Source organism: Microtus pennsylvanicus, chromosome 16 (genome assembly GCF_037038515.1).
Source record: "Microtus pennsylvanicus isolate mMicPen1 chromosome 16, mMicPen1.hap1, whole genome shotgun sequence".
Taxonomy (NCBI): Eukaryota; Metazoa; Chordata; class Mammalia; order Rodentia; family Cricetidae; genus Microtus; species Microtus pennsylvanicus.
In genome coordinates this window covers 9,288,443-9,308,828 of record NC_134594.1, presented here as the reverse complement: position 1 = coordinate 9,308,828, position 20,386 = coordinate 9,288,443, and the positions used below count along the sequence as shown (strand labels likewise).

The following is a 20,386-nucleotide window of genomic DNA, read 5'->3' as shown; positions in this document are numbered from 1 at the left end:
CCAAGGAAGTGAAAGATCTATTATGACAAGAACTTTAAGTTTTTGAAGAAAAAAATTGAAGCAGACACCAGAAAATGGAAGGATCTCCCCTGCTCTTGGATTGGGAGGATCAACATAGTAAAAATGGTAATTCTACCAAAAGCAATCTATAGATTCAATGCAATCCCCATCAAACTCCCATCAAAATTCTTCACAGATCTACAGAAGACAATAATCAACTTTATATGGAAAAACAAAAAACCCAGGATAGCCAAAATAATCTTATACAATAAAGGATCATCTGGAGGCATTACCATCCCTGACTTCAAACTCTATTACAGAGCTACAGTATTAAAAACAGCTTGGTATTGGCATAAAAACAGAGAAGTCGACCAATGGAATCGAATAGAAGACCCTGACCTTAACCCACAAACATATGAACAGCTGATTTTCGATAAAGGAGCTAAAAGTATACAATGGAAGAAAGAGAGCATCTTCAACAAATTGTGCTGGCAAAACTGGATGTCAACCTGTAGAAGAATGAAAATAGATCCATATCTATCGCCATGCACAAAACTCAAGTCCAAATGGATTAAAGACCTTAATATCAGTCCGAACACACTGAACCTAATAGAAGAGAAAGTGGGAAGTACTCTACAACACATGGGCACAGGAGACCACTTTCTACATCTAACCCTAACAGCACAGACATTAAGGGCCTCATTGAATAAATGGGACCTCCTGAGACTGAGAAGCTTCTGTAAAGCAAAGGACACTGTCACTAAGACACAAGGCAACCCACCGACTGGGAGAAGATCTTCACCAACCCCGCAACTGACAAAGGTCTGATCTCCAAAATATATAAAGAACTCAAGAAACCAGACCGTAAAAATCTAATCAACCCAAGCCGGGCGGTGGTGGCGCACGCCTTTAATCCCAGCACTCGGGAGGCAGAGGCAGGCGGATCTCTGTGAGTTCGAGACCAGCCTGGTCTACAGAGCTAGTTCCAGGACAGGCTCCAAAGCCACAGAGAAACCCTGTCTCGAAAAAAAAAAAAAAAAATCTAATCAACCCAATTATAAAATGGGGCACTGAGCTGAACAGAGAATTCTCAACAGAAGAAGTTCAAATGGCCAAAAGACACTTAAGGTCATGCTCAACTTCCTTAGCGATCGGGGAAATGCAAATCAAGACAACTTTAATATACCATCTTACACCTGTCAGAATGGCTAAAATAAAAAACACCAATGATAGCCTTTGCTGGAGAGGTTGTGGAGAAAGGGGTACACTCATCCATTGCTGGTGGGAATGCAAACTTGTGCAACCACTTTGGAAAGCAGTGTGGCAGTTTCTCAGGAAATTCGGGATCAACCTACCCCTGGATCCAGCAATACCACTCTTGGGAATATACCCAAGAGAGACCTTATCATACAACAAAAGTATATGCTCTACTATGTTCATAGCAGCATTGTTTGTAATAGCCAGAACCTGGAAACAACCTAGATGCCCTTCAATGGAAGAATGGATGAAGAAAGTATGGAATGTATACATATTAGAGTACTACTCAGCAGTAAAAAACAAGGACTCCTTAAATTTTGCATACAAATGGATGGAAATAGAAAACACTATCCTGAGTGAGGTAAGCCAGACCCAAAAATATGAACATGGGATGTACTCACTCATATTTGGTTTCTAGCCATAAACAAAGGACATTGAGCCTATAATTAGTGATCCTAGAGAAGCTAAATAAGAAGGTGAACCCAAAGACAAACATATAGGCATCCTCCTGAATATTAACCTTCATCAGGCGATGAAAGGAGACAGAGACAGAGACCCTCTTTGGAGCACGGGACAGAAATCTCAAGGTCTAAATCAGGAGCAGAAGGAGAGAGAGTACGAGCATGCAACTCAGGACCGCGAGAGGTGCACCCACACACTGAGACAATAGGGATGTTCTACTGGGAACTCACCAAAGCCAGCTGGCCTGGGTCTGAAAAAACCTGGGATAAAACCGGTCTCGCTGAACATAGCGGACAATGAGGACTACTGAGAACTCAAGAACAATGGCAATGGGTTTCTGATCCTACTGCACGTACTGGCTTTGTGGGAGCCTAGGCAGTTTGGATGCTCACCTTACTAGACCTGGATGGAGGTGGGTGGTCCTGGGACTTCCCACAGGGCAGGGAACCCTGATAGTTCTATGGGCTGACAAGAGAGGGGAACTTGATTGGGGGAGGGGGAGGGAAATGGGAGGCGGTGGCGGGGAAGAGACAGAAATCTTTAATAAATAAATAAACGGAAAAAAAAAGAGAAAAAAAAGGACCACAACCTTATAGAGGAAGATTCCAGAACTCCCTTACTCCTGAATATTTCATGACTCTAAAGCCAGACCACATAAACAACACTGCCAGACTTCACTGCCTACTTGGGATGGAGCCTGGTCCCTCCTGGAATCACACTGCATAAGCTTTTCCACATTGTTGTTTTTTAGGGACCCAAGATTCCAGGCCTTTTCTTTTCCCAAGTTGAAAGCTTACCTGGGTAGGTCTAGTCCTGAGGGCACCACTCCCTTTATTTCATTTTTGCATCAGGCCTCTCTATTGTTGTCTGGGGGGGGGGTGCTGTTGTCAGCAGCACAAGGGCTTGAAAGGAATCCAGGCATTGACTCCTACTAAGACTTTTCTATCTGAGGGGATTAGGGAAAAAGACACACTTTCTCGATGGTTTCCTTCAAATTTTTGTTATTCTTGTGCATTCTCTATTCCTTCTCTTATTCTTGATATTTTCTCGCTGACTCTATCTTTACTCTTGATGTCTCCCTTCTAATTTTCTCATTTTGATGTGTTTCTTAGAGCCCACTTTAACTCCATCTTTATTACTTCCTTTACAGCTTATATACCCCAGGAAGTCTTTCAGATAACATGAAAATTACAATGTGGTTACATTCTACTTTTCAAGTGAATAATTACAATGAATAGAAAACAAACAGTAAAAAACCAGCGAGTTTGCCATATTCCTTACATGATTAAACATTTTATGTATTACAGGTAGAAAACAAATTATTCCAAGAACCCACATACATTTGTACCCAAGCAATTTGTTAAAGATTAATCATGTGGGAAAGCAAGGTATTCTTCTCAGTCAGGCCTTTTACTGGCAGACTGCACTTTGCAGTTACAAAGAAGGGCTCAATTACTTTATTGCTCATCTTGAAAGGTAATCTTACAAGGACTCATAAAGGAATCCAAACCTAAACTTTTATATATGAAAAAGAACCAGTCTGCTACACTTTATTTACTTTTGGCTTCTTGAGACAGGGTTTCTCTGTAGCTTTGGAGCCTGTCCTGGAACTAGCTCTTGTAGATCAGGCTGGTCTCGAACTCACAGAGATCCGCCTGCCTCTGCCTCCCGAGTGCTGGGATTAAAGGCGTGCGCCACCACCACTGCCCGGCATCAGCTGCACTTTATAAGTCATCAGAGTGTATTCCTACTCATCAACAGTTTTTTTTCTTTCAATATCAGGAGATTGAGGACAAGAATGGGTACAAGGAATTAATCACCACCTTTGATCATCAACCAATCCTAGCAAGAAAAGCACATTAGCTAGTATTAATTGGGTTGCTTTGTTCTTGTTCCCGACCTTAACGAGTTCCTCACTCAACTATGTGCCCTCCTAAAACTTTAGACTGTCTTGTTGGGATTTTCACCTCTAAGCTATTTGAGAAAAACATCTTAGCCTGACTTTATTTTCAAAGTTTTGTTTCAGTTGTGATGCATTCTGAAACCTGTGGCCTTAAGGTTAAAAGAATTCAAGTTAGCTGGGTTATTGGGACTCAGTTGTTTTTCTTAATCATTAGCCTAAGCCCACAGTCTATATAGCTCCTCAATTGAAACTCATGTGTTCTAGCTGTGTGAAATGTCCTTGTTTATATTTTTATTCATCAAAACTCTGTATTCGCTAACATTATTATTATAATCAAGTATACAGTACAGTTTATTATTTAGTACATAATAATCCACAGGTCAGCCGGGCGATGGTGGCGCACGCCTTTAATCCCAGCACTCGGGAGGCAGAGGCAGGCGGATCTCTGTGAGTTCGAGACCAGCCTGGTCTACAGAGCTAGTTCCAGGACAGGCTCCAAAACCACAGAGAAACCCTGTCTCGAAAAACCAAAAAAAAAAAAAAAAAAAAAAAAAATAATCCACAGGTCAAAATGCCCAGTAGAATGGGATGTCTCCTTGAGATAAGCACCCTACATTACAGGCATTGGGATCTCCCCACACCCATTCACGCCATGCCAGATACCAGAGACAGATAGTAGCAGCAAACATGAGCAGGCACAGCAGAAGCAAAAGACATTCCAGGGTCTGAGGTCTCAGGGCCTTGCCTGTTTGACATTGACCCATCAGAGTTTCCTCCTGGTGGGCTGACACCTTGAACTTCACTTGCCACCTGCTGCTCCTCTGACGTGGCTACTGGCATCTTCCTTATCTCTTTCAGCACAAGCTTTATGGTTGCAACATTAAATTTCCTGGTACTCTGTACACTTTATATTTCTTTTTGCTCTGCTTTCTCTTTTTCAAGGTAAACCTGGATAAGAGTGATTACTAATAACCATGTTATATATTCAATATTACAGGCTGTGTTGAAATTTCCTCTAAGAAAAAAAATAGTACAAAACTTTTCAATTTACCTCAGGTAGATTCTTAGGATATAGGCAAAAGACAGCCACATCCTTTGCCAAAATAGTCAAGAATGGTCCCTAGCCCAGTTGCTAATATTCTTTCCCTCTGAAACCTTTTGAGCTGGGCCTCCATATTCCCCATTACTCTCAGCAATGCTATCTTCCAAGCTCCTTCTAGGATGGCCTGTTGAACCCCACTTACAATGTTCAACCATTTTCCCAGTCCAAAGTACTAAAGTCTTCCACATTCTTCCTCCAGCCAGCACAGTCAGGTTTATCAGAGCAATGATAGATAAGACACCAGTACACCGGTACCTTTTGGGATTACGGTTTCAGAGGGTGCGTCCACTACTACCATGGCAGAAGCATGGCAGTAGGCAGGCAGGCATGGCAGTGAAACATTACCTGAGCGCTTACATCTTAAGATGTGACAGGGCCCACAGGAACGGGTCCATTCTACCTTGAGTAAAGGTCAGAGAGTTGGAACTTATCTGCCTTCACGGTTACGTCAACAGTTCAGACTAGAAATGTGGCTAATATCTAGACCTGGTATTTCTGGTATTAAGATGCAGATGTTTCTACCTTAAACAAAGTTCAAGGCTCCATTCCACCCTGATTAGACCAGAGAGTTCTAAGCTCTCGAGGTTGTTGTCTACAGGTGAGGCTAATATCCAGACCTGGTATTTCAGGTATTAAGAGGTAAAGCTATTTCTACATCAAACAAAAGTCTAAGAATCCAACTAAATTCCTACTCCCTTAGGGAGATAACTATGGATTCTACCCAGGGAGTGGTTTGTCCTACAGAATGTTTTGGTCTAGGGTGTGGCCATTACTTGTCTTGTTTTGGAAAAACAAAGTTTAAGGATGTAGTCCATACTCCTTCTACTGGTATGTTCATTCCTTGTATCATGTTAATGCAATTTTTATCTTACTCCTACCTTTTGGGGTCAGGGTAGTTAAGAAAATGGGAATTAAACACAGGCGATTTCAGTTTTCACTGGAACTCCCTCCCAATACTACTCTATGTTTCTGTTTCGTTATTTTCACTCGTGTCTTCGTTCTCATTACTTATTTTTCTTTTTTTTTGTTTTTTGTTTTTTGAGACAGGGTTTCTCTGTGGTTTTGGAGCCTGTCCTGGAACTAGCTCGTGTAGACCAGGCTGGTCTCGAAACATTACTTATTTTTCTAATCCCCACACCCCTCTTCTGGTAAGTGGTATCCTTGTCAAAGCAGGTCTCCAACAGAGATGCAGTCACGAAGCAGAGAGAGCTAACTTGGAATAGTGTGGACTTTTGAAACCTAAGGCTCAAATCCAGTGACACATCTCCTCCAGCAAGGCTACACCTCCTAATCCTTTCCAAACAGTTCTTCTAACTGGGGTCCAAGCATTCGAATATATGAGCTGGGGGAGGGGTGGTTCTCATCAAACCACCGCAGTATCCATGGGAAAGTAACCACCCGTGCTGGTTGCAGATCTTCCATGCAGCTGCTTTTAGGTCATCATCTGTGCTCCTGCCGGTCGCCATTCTCCCATTGCTCTATCTCTTTTTAAATCCCACACACTTGGCCAATTTGAAATGTCCTGAGACAGATTCTAGAGTAACTTCTGTGTTCCAAGGACTGGTAAAGGAACTGAGGGAGCACACGAGGGCTCGGTGGGTAAAAATGCTCGCTGCCTAGAGTTCCGCGTTCAATCCCTGGAATTTACGTAAAAGATGGAAGGCGAGAACTGACTCCACAAACCTGTCTTCTGAACTTGGTGAACACCCGTACACCGACCCACACACATACATACTGAAATAGTAATAACGACAAAAATAAAGTTATTTTAAATTTACATCATGTGCCATTATAAATAAATTACAGGGGCTGCAGTTAGCAATCTGACTGTTGGAAACAGAAAATAAAGGGTTTACATCTTGCTTCTGTCACCTAGGATTGTGAGCTTACCAGAGTCACTAGATGCTAGCTAAGCTCAGTTATTTGATGAAAATCAATCTACCTAGAAGGAGTAGTGAAATGTTTTTAGTCGGGGGCTGGAAAGATGGCTCAGCAGTTAAGAGCATTGCCTGCTCTTCCAAAGGTCCTGAGTTCAAATCCCAGCAACCACATGGTGGCTCACAACCATCTGTAGTGAGGTCTGGTGCCCTCTTCTGACCTGCAGACACACATGTGGACAAAATATTGTATACATAATAAAGAAATAAATATTTTAAAAAATGTTTTTAGTCTACAAGGTCTAAAGAAGACCAACTCTAACTTTTCAGAGTTTATACCATCTAGAAGCCTTTGGTTTAGGTCAAGTAGAACTTTACACAGCTCCAATCTAAACAAAGAAGCAACATCCTAAACAATATATTAATGACAACAATAGAGAAGAAAAGGGACGGTGTTAGTGGAGGTTTCTCTCCTGCCTGGTCCTGCAATCAACACAGAGAAGCAATACTATTCACAATACTGCTTGGCCAATCACTTATATGTATTGCTAGCTAGCTCTTCTATCTTAAATTAACCTATTCCTATTATTGTATATTTCACCATGAGGCTCATGGCCTACTGGCAAGATTCCAGCTGGCAGCTTGTGTCTTTCTCCTCTGGCAGCTACATGACTTCTCACTAACTCTGCCTACTCTCCTGCTCTACCTGCTTGGAACTCCCACCTTGCCCTATTCTGCTAAGCCACTGGCTGAAATAGATTTATGCATTAACCCATAAAAGCAACACACAGACAGAAAGACTTTCCACATCAGGAGAGGGAGAAGAAAGAGGGAAGGGGGAGCCTACATGTAAGTGGCCAAACATGGAGCCACTCTGGAAGAGTCTGACCATTTCTCGAGTGGCAAAACATTGAGTAATCACAATAGAAGTCAGCACATAGATGTCTAGGTAGATAGCCAAGAGAGATGAACTCCAAAAACTTAAACATGAATTTTCACAGCAGTGCCATTGCCCACACAGCTTGTGTCCTGAGAACCTTACTAGAGACATTGAGAAAATAAAAATAATGATAGTCACACAAATGCACACAGTGAGCCTGGATCAGGTGGGGTTCCATTATGTCTGCAACTTAGAACCTCAGCATGTTTGTTAGGTACAGCACAGGGTGGGGTGTGAGCTAACCTCAGGAGGCTAAATCTCCTCTGGGAGGAGGAAGCCGAAGTCCCTAGTCTTTCCCCACACTGATCAATGGGGGAAAACTCTCGAGCCTGGTTCATATTGGTAATGGCTTTGCCATGTTGTTTCATGTGTGTGAGGCCTTGGAATCCTTGGCACTGCCATGCCCATGTCAACAATACACATTCACTTCCTCCATCTCCTACATAGCAGAAGCATCCATTTCTTAGCACTCAGGAGGCAGAAACAGGCGGATCTCTGTGAGTTCGAGGTCAGCCTGGTCTACTGAGAGACTTCCGGGACAGGTTCCAATGCTACAGAGAAACTAGGTCTTGAAAAACAAAACAGCTGGGGATAGGCAACCTGAAATGACCCTATCTTATAGCAATACTGACGAATATCTTGCATATCATCATAGAACCTTCATCTGGTGATGGATGGAGATAGAGACAGAGACCCACACTGGAGCACTGGACTGAGCTCCCAAGGTCCCAATGAGGAGCAGAAGGAGGGAGAACAAGAGCAAAGAAGTCGGGACCACGAGGGGTGCACCCACCCACTGAGACAGCGGAGCTGATGTATTGGGAGCTCACCAAGGCCAGCTGGACTGTGACTGAAAAAGCATGGGATAAAACTGGACTCTCTGAACATGGCGAACAATGAGAGCTGATGAGACGCCAAGGACAATGGCAAGGGGTTTTGATCCTACGTAATGTGCTGGCTTTGTGGGAGCCTACCCAGTTTGGATGTTCACCTTCCTAGATATGGACGGAGGGGGGAGGACCTAGGACTTACCACAGGGCAGGGAACCCTGACAGCTCTTTGGACTGGAAAGGGAGGGGGAAAGGAGTGGGGGGAGGGGGAGAAGGGTGGGAGGAGGGGGAGGGAAATGGGAGGTTGGGAGGAGGTGGAAACTTGTTTTTTTTCTCATTTTCTCAATAAAAAAAAAGATTAAAAAAAATAAAAAAAAGAAAAACAAAACAATCATATTTATTTCATGCTTATGAGTGTTTTGCTTGTATGTATGTCTGTGCCCATACGTGGTCCTGGAGACTCCAGTATCAGAAAAGGGTGTTGGATCCCCTTGGAAATGGAGTTATATATGGTTTTGAGCTGCCCTGTAACTGCTGAGAAACAAACCTCAGTCTTCTGCAAGAACAAGAGTTCTTAACTGCTGAGCCATGTCTTCTTTTTATTTTTTATTTATTTTTTATTTTTAGAGACAGGGTTTCTCGTAGCTTTTGGTTCCTGTCCTGGAACTAGCTCTTGTAGATCAGGCTGGCCTCGAACTCACAGAGATCCACCTGCCTCTGCCTCCTGAGTGCTGGGATTAAAAGCCTGAGCCACCACCACCGCTCGGCCTGGGCAACTCTTCCGCTCCGGCTTTTTTGTTTGTTTGTTTGTTTTTGTTTTGTTTGTTTTGAGGCAAGACAGCAGTCCTAGAAGTAGCTCTATAAACCAGGCTGGCCTTGAACTCAGAAATCCTCTTGCCTCTGGGCACCCACTTTACTTTTAACAGGTAAGAGACTATGACTCAACTCTCAGTGGAGTTCTTTTTGTTTTGAGAGTCTACCGTAGTCCAGACTGGCCTGGAACTGGTAATATAGCTGAGGATAACCTTGCATTCCTGATCCCTTGCATTCTCTACAGAAGTGATGAATTACTAGCATGGGCTACTACACTGGGCCCTTACAGGAGCGATGAACAAATAAAAGGCCTTAAGTAGATAGTGATGTGTGTATCTTAGTGGCAGAGTGTATGGTTAGGGTGTGAACCTGGTTTCAATTCTCACTACCCTGACCCTCAAAACATACTCAAAAAACCCACACCAACAATATGTGGTATGCTTATACAATGGTGACATTGTGACAAAAATAATACCTAGTAATACCATGAACCTTGAAAATACTATTCTAAATGGAAGAAGCCAGTCACAAAAGCATATGTAGTAACAGAACAAGTGTTATTGTTTGTAATGAAAATGTTCTAAATTGGTCATTTAGCTACTGAACTTTCAGTTTAAAATGGGTTAATCTTTTTTGTTTGTTTTCTTTTTTCGAGACAGGGTTTCTCTGTTGCTTTGGAGCCTGTCCTGGAGCAAACTTTTGTAGAACAGGCTGGCCTCGAACCTCCCAAACTGCTTGCTTCTGCCTCCCTAGTGCTGGGATTAAAGGCATGCATCACCATCGCCAAGCAAAATGGGTTAATCTTATGTAAAGCAAATGTACTGGAAAAAAAAAAAAGCCAAGGAGGAGCTGGGTGAGGGGGCTCGCATCAGTAAACCTAGCATTCTGGAGGCCAAGGCTAGAAAATGGTAGGCAATTCGGAGGCCATCTTGGGCTGTTTAATTAGACTTCTGTCTAAAGCAACAGATAACTGGGAGCAGCTGAGCAGCAACACATGTCTGTAATCCCACCCAGCACCTGGCAGGAGTCAGGGTAGGGAATATGAGGCCAGCTGGGTTACACAGCGCAATCCAAATAAAGCAAAGAAAAATATACCGACTTTCCTTTGGAAACGGCCATGTAAGAACACACAACTGAATTCTTCAAGTAATATTTCCAAAAGCCTAGGTCGCGTTAGTTTGGTACTAAATCATCAAAATAAACCAAGTACTAGTGCCACCATGGTTTCAGAGCTGGGGTAGGTTGTGGTAAAGTCACACTACGTGGTTCTTGGATCGTATTTGCAAAACTTCACGTGTGTTCTGCATCAGGGGCAAATACAATTCCTCATTGTTCAAAAAAAAAAAAAGTCTTTGAAAAAGTAAATCCCAGGACTCGGAAGGCCAGAGGGAGGAGCTCTGTGGGTTCAAGGCTAACCTGCGACCGAGAGGCTACGTCTCCCGCAAAATCCCCTCCAAAATTCACAAGTCCCCCAGTGTCTCCTAACGTACTAAGGTGACCGTGCTCGGCCGGGTACAGGTGCGGAGCTGGCTTCGCGCGGGGCGAGGCCCGTGAACCGCGTGGGGATAGGGACGAAGCTCGAGCCTCAGCGCGGCCTTCCCAGGCTCGCCGACGGAAAGGCTCCTCACTGGGAGGGCCTGAGGCGAGGCCGCCGGCCCGAGGCTCCAGAGGAAAGTCGTGAGGAGAGGCTTCCCCGGAGAGCTTCGGCCCGCCACGCGCTCCCGCCCGCCCGCCAGCCCGCCAGGCCCCGGCTGCAGCCGCGCAGGTCCTGAGGGGAGCGTCGGCGGGCGCGCCCGGGCGGGTCCGCCTCCCTCATTGTGCGCGAGCCGGGACGCGCGGGAGTGGGCGTGGGCGGGCCCGGCTCGCCGCAGGGAAGCCGCCCGAGCACCCGCGCAGAGCGGCGCCGCAAGCGGAGAGCCCGGGAGCGGGCCGGGAGCGTCCCGCCCTCCCTCCCGCCCGCCCCTCCCCCGCGGCGCTCGCCCCTCCCCCCTCCTCCCCTCGCGTTGGAAAGTTTCTAGAATCTCTTCCCAGCGGCCTTTGCGGTTCCAACATGGCGGAGCTGACGGTGGAGGTTCGCGGCTCCAACGGGGCTTTCTACAAGGTACGGGCCGCGGGGAGGCCGGGGCGGGAGCTGAGCATCGGGAGCGGGGGCAGGGGACGCCGGGGACCCTGGGGGCCGAGGCGTGGCGGCGGGCGGCGGCGGGGGACAGCGGGTCTGCGCTGCTGGCGTCTGCCCTCGGCGCGGTTTAACGGTCTCGGGGGCCCGGGCTCCGTTATGTTTGGAAACAAGGCGGCGGGCGCCGGCTCTGCCTGCTGCCCGGGAGCGCCGCGGCCCGAGGCCTCCGGGAGGCGGGCGGCCGGGCCGGGCTGGGCCGGAGGCGTGGGTCTGGGGTGCGGGCGCGCCTGTGAAGGCCTGGCCGGGTGGGGGGCGCAGACTGCGGCGAGCAGCTCACTGGGACCCCGGGGCGGCTGGGCCTGCGGGGCTGCTGTCCGCCTCGCCCGCGGCGTCGTGGCGGACCCCGAGGCTCACCCCGGTGTCGCACCGACCCGGGGCCCTGCGAACCCTTGGCGGCCGCGGGGAGAGCGAGCGGGCGGGCTGGCCGGGGTGCTCGCGGCCTGAGGAGCGGGCGGCCCCGCCGCCGGGGAGAAAGGCGACTTGGGAAGGCGGGGTTCAAAGGTGACCCGAGGCCAGGCGGCAGGTGGGAGGGACGCGTTTCTTCACAGCCTGCTGCGAAGGAGGTATTTTTTGTTGTTGTTTTTTGCGCTTTTTTTTTTTTTAAATCCTCTTCCATGAGGTTCTTTTTGTTTCTTTGAGAGGAGGCCGTGCACTGCTGCCGAGTCTGGGCTGGGTGGCGGAAAGAGGCGTCTAGAGTAGAGGAATTCGTAAGGGACTTCCATGGGGGTGGGGTGGGCCACCAAGTTGAACACGAAGTCCGGATAGTTTATTTTCGCCTTAGTAACGGCCCCTTCTTCTCATTTCTTTTTTCCTGAGTGCGCGAGGATCTCAAATCAATACAAAACCTCCCCAGCTGTTGTCTGTCAGTCAATTCTGGGAGCCAGCATCTCAAATGTTTGAGAGTCTTGGCTATTTTTATGAAGGCCTTCTTCTAGTGCATGAGTATTGTATGTACGTAGAATGGTTTCCCACAGGTTTTCATTTTTGCGCATCCTTTATTCCAGAGGATTTTATTCGGTCTTAACAATTTTCTAATTTGCAGTGTTTTGCTTTTCCTCTTTTAGCTTGCTGATTAGCTCTGTGGATTTGATTGGTCACGTGGTAATAACATAGGCAGCTGCTTGTTGACGAAGAATGATCTAATATATATTTTAAATTTTATGATTGTAAATTTTTTGCGGGCAACACAGGTAATAATGACTGCTGGAATCTTTATTAGCTTGTAGCTGGCTTCCTCAGTGTTCCAGGTTAGAACTTGCTGTCAGTCTAATAATCCAAGCAACACTTGAGTAGACCCTCAAAGATTGCAGAGATGGTTAGCTGAGCCACAGGGAATGGACTTAAAATACTTTCCTGCCTAGATAAGGTTACTATTATGCATCATCTTCCTGCCCTTTGGAAAAGTTTGTTTTTACTGTTTATCTTTAGGGTTTTTAGAGAGTATAGACAAGCTTTATTTACCTTGCACTTTGAAAAGTTTGTTTTAGCCAGTTACTGTGCATAGTGTTGGCAGTAGAAAACCAGGTCTTTACTCCGTGTCATTCTGTAGTACAATATAGTCAGTTTGGCTTTTTGTAAAGTTTCTTTGCAGTCTTTTGGAGTCTTTTTTCCAGTCCGTTCATGAGTACCCCTGTTGCAACTCTGAAATATTAGTAATTGATTATGGTTGTATTGATGATTGAACCTAGAACGTTGTACACACTAAGCAAGTGTGTTTTACCATCAAGCTGTGTTCTGACCCCTTTATTTATTTATTTTTTCTTAGAGAGAAAGTTGTCCAGTAAGTTGTCCAGACTGGCCTTGAATTCACCCTGGTATCTGGTAGTTCATGCTGGCCTTGAACTTGCAGTGGCACTTCAGCCCCTTGGGTAGCTAGAATTACACATCTGTACCACAGGACCCAGTTTATTGATCCCTTTCCTATTCTACATATCTGATCCTACTTAGACTGGACTCCACTCATTTTTAATTCAGAATGAGATGGGGATTTGATAAAGGTTGCCAAGGACATTACGCCACATTTTTGTGTACTTTTGGACGTTTGGAATTTTTCCTTTTGTAATCAATCGTGTGTGTACTTTGTAGAAGATACACTTTTCAGGACTCTGAAATATAAAAAATGGTAAGGAGGAAGAGCCCTAACTAGAAGTAAAGAAATGGACATTATAGATTTGTACTTGATTATCTTGTAATTGACTCGTGTAAAATGGGCGATTTGTACAGTAGTCTGAAATGTTTTATATGTTTATGCAGTGAAATTATCCACTTGGTTTGTGTTCATCCTCCCTTGCTTTCTCCCATCTTAGGTTTCTTAAGAAAAAAATACAGAAGAATCCCCAGGGGGAGGAAACCCTTTTTCTTTTGAGTTTGAACCTGGCCAGAGCCCTCTCTAAAGGTGCTTGGTAAGGTCTCCTACTGAGCTGCACCTTTAATCTCATTACTTTGAGGCAAGCTCTTAAGTTGTCTACAGTGGCCTTGAACTTGCTATCCTTCTTCCTCAGCCTAACTAATACCTGGCTGAGAAAGTTCTTACCCCACAACAGCTCATTGTTTTCTGTCACTTAAGTTTTTAAAGAGGGGTTACATACTGCAAGACAGCTTTTGTTTCCTTTTTCAAAACAAACTTTCTAAATGTTTTTGGTCAATACTGACACTTGTATGCCATCACAAACACTGCCATGAAAGGATAGAATAGTTGCATCATCTTTTAAGTTTCCCTGTTTCCCCTTTAGCCTCTAGGGTTTCCTGTCTTCATAGTTCTGTCTCATCTAGAATTTCGTATGTGTAGAATTAACTAAGTGAAATAATACCTAGTGTTTGAGCTTGGCTTCTATTTAGCATAGAGGAATTTTTTTCTAGTTTAGAAGATAGTCAAGGAATTTTGGAAATGGAAAAACTAGAAGGAGAAGTTGTTTATAGACTCGAGCTGTTAGTGTTTTTCTTTTGTTGTACTTTTTTTTAAGTTGTGGTTTTCAGTGTATGGGTGATTCTGAAACTGAATTTATGAACTGTTAGTTATCACTCTCTGCTTGGTGGAAGTGCAGGGACACAGGCCTTTGGCCCTGTGAATTGTCATTTGAGAGTTTTGAGAGGCAGCTTGGTGCTTTGAGCTTTGTGGTCAGTATTGCCTTGAGGCATGGCTCTTAAACATGGAGTAAATCGAATAAATTTGAGAGTCAGTGAAGAGCTGAAGATTAGTACCCAATGCCAGGACAGCCTTTTCTTTAGAAAAAAGAAATCCATGCATAAGTAGTAGCATGGTAAACATACTAAACAATGTGCTAAGCATATTGCTTTTTCTATTAAAAATGCATCTATAATTAGTTGTCTCTGCAGAAAGAGTGGGAACATTTGGTGGCTGTGGGTAATTTGGTATAACATACCTGCTTCTATACATTTCCTACCTAAAGCAAAGTGCCTTTTTAGAAAGCTCAGTGAGGTAGAATGTATTACTGAAAAGAGATAAGAATGTATATTCTATAATTTATTCAAGCAACAGAATGGCTTGCTAGGAAGGATACTTAAAATTGTGCATCTTTTGGCAACAGTTCTCTGTGTGATAAATATCCTTAGTTCTGTTTGCTAGTACAGTGATAAAATGCTCTGAAAAAGCCGCTTATGGGAAGAATGGTTTATTAGACCCACAGTTGGAGATTATGGTTCATCATTGAGGGAACTTGATTCATCTCATCATAGTACTTCAGTCAGGAGCAGAGAGTGGTGCATTAACGCATGCATATATACGTCTGCTCAGCAGCTCTTTCTTTCTCTACACCTGCCTGACGGAATGCTGCTACCCACAGTAGGTGAGTCTTCCCAGCTACTCAAAGTAGTCCTTCACAGACATACCCATAGACCATATTAATCTACACAATGTTTGATAGAGAATGTTCCTGGGTAATTTCTAGATTGTCTAAAATTGATAATAAAAACCAACTGTCACATAACTCCATTACCTCCAATGGAGGAATTTTTCTGTCTGTATAGGTGAAATGAAGTTTGGGGTCCTTTGTATAGTAGATGGAATTAATTACATGTAGAGCTCTTAATGTCTGGCTTTAAGTGTATAATTGACACGTCTTGAAGAATTGTAATAGATCTATAATTCCTTATTTAACTTACTGTTAAAAGTAAAAATTGAGATCAATAATGAGGTTGTGCAGTACGTATTTTATCACTGATGACAAACTAAATTAACAGTGAAGGAGTGGTGTGCTGTGGACATAATGACTTCAGTGAGTACCAGGCCTGGTGGCACATGCCTAAAATTCCAGCTCTTGAGAGGCAGAGGCAGGAACATCAGCTTTCTAGGTTGGAAAACAAACAGTGACAACAGAGATGGATCAGCGGGTTAAGGTGCTTGCTGCCAGACATGACAATCTGAGTTTAATCTGACAGTCCACATGATGGGAAGAGAACAGACTCCCTCAGGTTCTCTAACCTCCACACACACTACTTTTTCATTTTCTTTAACTTCCAGGTCAGTGTAGGCTAAACTCGTGATGCTTATACAACTGTGTCAACCAACCCCTCACCAGCAACTCTAAATGTAGTATCTGAGGGAGAAATGGTAGCTTCCTTAGTATTAGAGCTCTTTGCTAAAATGTATAGGTTCAAATATATTTAAGATGAATTTGCATCGTACATATTTAAAATATGGCTCTTGTAAATATTAAAATTTTAAGTGGAATTGAATGGTCTCAATAATTTGGGCTTTGACACAGGGTTTTATGTAACTTTGGCTTTGAATTTGAAATTCTGCCTTAACCTACTGAGTTACTGGGATTACAGACCTATACAACCATACCCAGTTTGTAGCTTTTATTTTGTCCAGGAATAGCGTCCAAATGTGACTGTAAGGGGAAAGAAAGCTGCAGACTTGTTATTTTGAGACAGGGTCTAAACTATTTCAGTGGACTTGGAACTTGCTCTATGTGCTGCCCAGACTGCCCTTGAACTAAGGATTTTCTTGTCTCCACTACTCTGTTGCTGGGAGTATAGGCATGCACTGCTATACCTGACTATTGGATTCATTGTTTTATTTTTAGGAGAAATACAGAATAAAACATCTGAAGACAAAAGCTATAAAAAGTGTCTAGAAATACACATGGCTTGGACCCTTTTCTTTATGTACATATGTATCATGTTTGAGTGTTTTTTGTAAGAGAACAGCTTGCTGGCTTGTTATTAGATGTTCTCTTAAGCTTCCATATGTATTTCCTGCATACTCAGACACTTCATGAGGTATGGTTTTGTGCAGATTTTTTATTTTTGAGACAAGGTCTTACTGTGTAGCACTAGCTAGCCTGGATCTTGCTCTAGTTTATGTTAGTATAGAAATCCCAGAGGTCTACCAGCCTCTTCTTATGGAATATAAGATATTAGGAATATGGATATAAAGGTGTATACTGCCATACCTGGTCTATAAGGTACGCACTTAGTCATTTTATATACAAGGAGTTGATGATGATGCTGTATCTGAAGTGGCTTTTAACTCTGTTTTTCACTTCTAGTTTATGATACTTCCTTAAACTTCTTCAAAGGATAGTTTTGAGTAATGAACTTTGTGTATGTGTTTGTGGATGGATAAGTGCCACAGGCACTGTACCAGTGTGGGGATTCAAAGGCCACCTTTGTGGAGTCAGTTCTTCAGGTCACCAAGTTTGGGTGACAAGTGCCTTTATGTGCTGAGCCGTTTTTTGTGAGCCTGAATTTAACTAGATTGTGGCCTACTGATTGTGTTTTCTATCATACTATTCAGAATGATTCGTTTTAGTTTTCTCATCTGGAGTATAAGGCAGTGTATTTTTCTGACATTTGTAAAAGTTGCTGAGAAGTTCTGTGAGTTTATTCAGTCTGTCCAGCTCCAACAACAACTGGTACTTTGAGTTGAGACTGCTTCTCAGGTGCTGCTTGGATGTTGTTCATGTGCATGTCTAATTTAGTCTCAACCACAGTGAAACAAACAGTAAACACCATTTGGGGAAATCTGAAGCCCTGTTGGAGCTCCAGAAATCAGGTCGATTCCAGATTCCAAATCTGTATTTGCGTTTCTGGAGCTTATTTTCTTTAACTGTTACAGTATTACGTGTGCGTGCGCATACACACATACAACACACTGTTTTGAGGTAGGATCTCTCAGACTTGCTATGTGACTGAAAATGGTTTTGCATTTCTAATCTTTCTGCTTCCTAAATGTTGGGATTATAAATTTGTGCTAGCTACCATGCTCAGTTGTTACACTGTGATTTTTTGTCTTAAGTACCAATAAGTAGTTCTCAAAATTATTGCTAGTTGTAAATTAATAATAAACTGGGAATGTGCAAGACTGAATTGGGATGATTGCTGCAAAAAAGATTTAGGTTGATTTCTATTTTGCTTTCTAAGAATATACTCCTTTTCCAAAATGGTAGCTAGCAGCTACTGAACTGAAATATACTAGTCAGAAGTGAGGTAGTTTGAAAGAGGATATAACACATTAACGGTTTTTAAAATACTAATTACATATTAAAATAATATTTTGGACATATTGGGTTTGAAGTATGTTAAAATTTTACCTGTTTTCATTTATTTTGATATGACTATTTTAAGTTACATGCATGATTCATATTTTATTTCTGTGGGATGGTTACATCCTCCGCAGCTGTTCACCTTTCTGTTACTGAGTATGTAAAATACTTTGAAATATTTGAAATGCACATACATATTAGTGTAAATGAACTGCCTGTTCAGAATTTTTCCTAGCCATGCTAGAAATGAAACTCTGAGCCTTGCCTCTATCAGGCCAGTGCTTCATCTCCAGCCCTCAGGTAATGTTTTTATGATGCAGCATGTCAGTGATTTTGAATGCCAAGACTTTAAAATGGAGCTTTTTTGGTGGGTGGTACTTAGCTCATGAAGAGGAATAAGGTGCTGAGGCAGTTTTTCTAGGACTAGGTTTTCAATAGCTGGACTATAACAAAATTAGGAAACAGAATATTGCTTTGTTGATCTGAACACATGCATGTTTATATATAGTTTTATAATTCATTTGTCTTTGAAAACCATGGTAAAATTGAACTATCCTTAAATCTTACATTGACTTAATAGTGAATTTCTGTGTATTTGGTTCTCTGCAAACACAATTATTTATGGTATCAGATTAAAAAAAAAAAAAAACAAACTTCCTACCGGGCAGTGGTGGCACACGCCTTTAATTCCAACTCTCTGGAGGTAGAGGCAGGTGGATCTCTGTGAGTTCGAGGCCAACCTGGCCTACAAGAGGTAGTTCCAGGATAGGCTCCAAAACTTCATCCTTACCATGTTTGCACAACCCATTTGGGAAAGTAACTGGAGAGTTCTTGGTGATGCTGATGAAGCTTGCAATAGTGGCTTCAGTATATATTTGAGTAAATAAAATTAGTCTTGGCTTCTGGACACAGGTAATTATTTGTGTCATCTTAGTGGTTCTCTATATACAGAGTTACGTCTTTTCTAATCGGTTCTAATTGAACATTTTAAATGGCTTTTTTAATGGTTATGCAATGATCTGGTCACAAATTCTCATTGCCACAACTTCTTGGTGCACACGGAGGTAACTGAAACTTCCATGCTTTGCAACAGAAAAGTTAGGAGAGTTTTGGGTAGCCATTTGGAAGCATTGAGTCATTTCATTTCAAGAACTGTTCAAACAGTGGTAGTTGTCTGTATTTTGTCTTATCATCATTGCCTTGTGTTTAGAACAGTTAAGTGTTCAGTGCTGATGCACAGGCTGCTGTTGTTATTAATTTTGCTTTGCTTGTTCTCAGATCAAAACCAGAACTTCATGCAACTAGCAAGCAGCTTGTTACTGGGCCGCAGCCGGTCTATGAAGGGTTGCTTTTGGTAGTTTTTCTTTACTAGAATTTGTTCAGTAATTTAGTTCTGTAATAATACCTGCAGACTTCATTTATAGAGCTTATATCCATTGATTTTTAACTAATTTTACTTAGATTTGTTACGTAGCTTTTTCAAAATAAATTGTTCAAAATAAGAGTTTCTTTTGAGAAAGAGGTTCACGATGTGGTCCAGGCCAACAAACTCGTGGACCTATGTGGTATCTTCTAAGTCCCTCCACTTCCATAACAGCTGGGAATATGGGCTATTGTAGTTGGCTAAGAACAGAAGAAGTTGTTGTTAAGAAATTAGGATTTCACTATGTCATCTAGCCTGGGCTCTTAATTCATGGTCTTTCTATCTCATCTTTCTAAAGTGCTGGGATTACATGCCCAACAACACACATTTTAAAAGATATGCACTTCTATATATCGATGTTCACATAGTCTTGACATGTGTGGTTTATTATTGATGTGATGTACAAATTTGATTCAGTCCAAATATTTTCCTTTTTTTCCTCCTGGTGTTGGTGGTTGATGTTTTTTGTTCCTCCATTTCAGGTAACCCTGCCTATGGTCAGATAGGTAACCTTGCTTAGAGCCAGATAAATGTGATTCCAGATTTATCTCTGTGCTCATAGCATTGTGTGCGTATACACACTCAGAAACGTAGAGTTTTTCAGTGTGCCTATAAAAAACTAGAATCACGGTTTAACATTTGCATACAGTATAATTTGTAGTGATTACATAAGTGTAAGAATATTCAGGCATTTGTCAGTACTCAATCTCCCCCCCCCCCCCCCCCCCCCAGTATCTGTGTTTCCATTGGATAGATTCCAAAGAAAGGGGTAGTTTAGGAACTGTGGTGATGGCTCAGGTGATAAAGTGCCTGCCACAAACGTAAGGATCAGAGTCCAGAAACTCAGCATCCATATAAATGCTGAGTGAACGTGACAATCTGTCTATAATCCTACAGACTGGGGAATCCTTCCAGATAAGCCCAAAGTAGCCGAATTGGTGAACTCGAGGTTCAAGTGAGATCCTTTGGCTCAGTGAAGAAGGAAGAGAATGATTGAAGGAAGATAACCTTAAGTCAGTCTCTTGCCGACCCACATACACACATGCGTGCATACAACATACATGCAAACAATAATAGGTTAGTTTGGAAAGAAA

General features: G+C 43.0%; 1 protein-coding gene and 1 pseudogene across 7 annotated transcripts in view; both read left to right on the top strand.

Annotated features, from left to right (window-relative positions):
* Positions 1-10,956, top strand: part of LOC142836636 (large ribosomal subunit protein uL6 pseudogene) — a 35,630-nt pseudogene extending 24,674 nt beyond the window's left edge.
* A 188-nt stretch (positions 10,957-11,144) lies between these two features.
* Fxr1 (FMR1 autosomal homolog 1) overlaps positions 11,145-20,386 on the top strand; it is a 47,465-nt gene continuing 38,223 nt past the window's right edge. For all 7 annotated transcript variants that reach the window (XM_075950854.1, XM_075950851.1, XM_075950850.1 and 4 more), the window contains exon 1: positions 11,145-11,285. In XM_075950854.1, the coding sequence (XP_075806969.1) occupies positions 11,235-11,285 (51 nt within the window). In that variant the 5' untranslated portion in view covers positions 11,145-11,234. The remainder of the gene's footprint in view (positions 11,286-20,386) is intronic.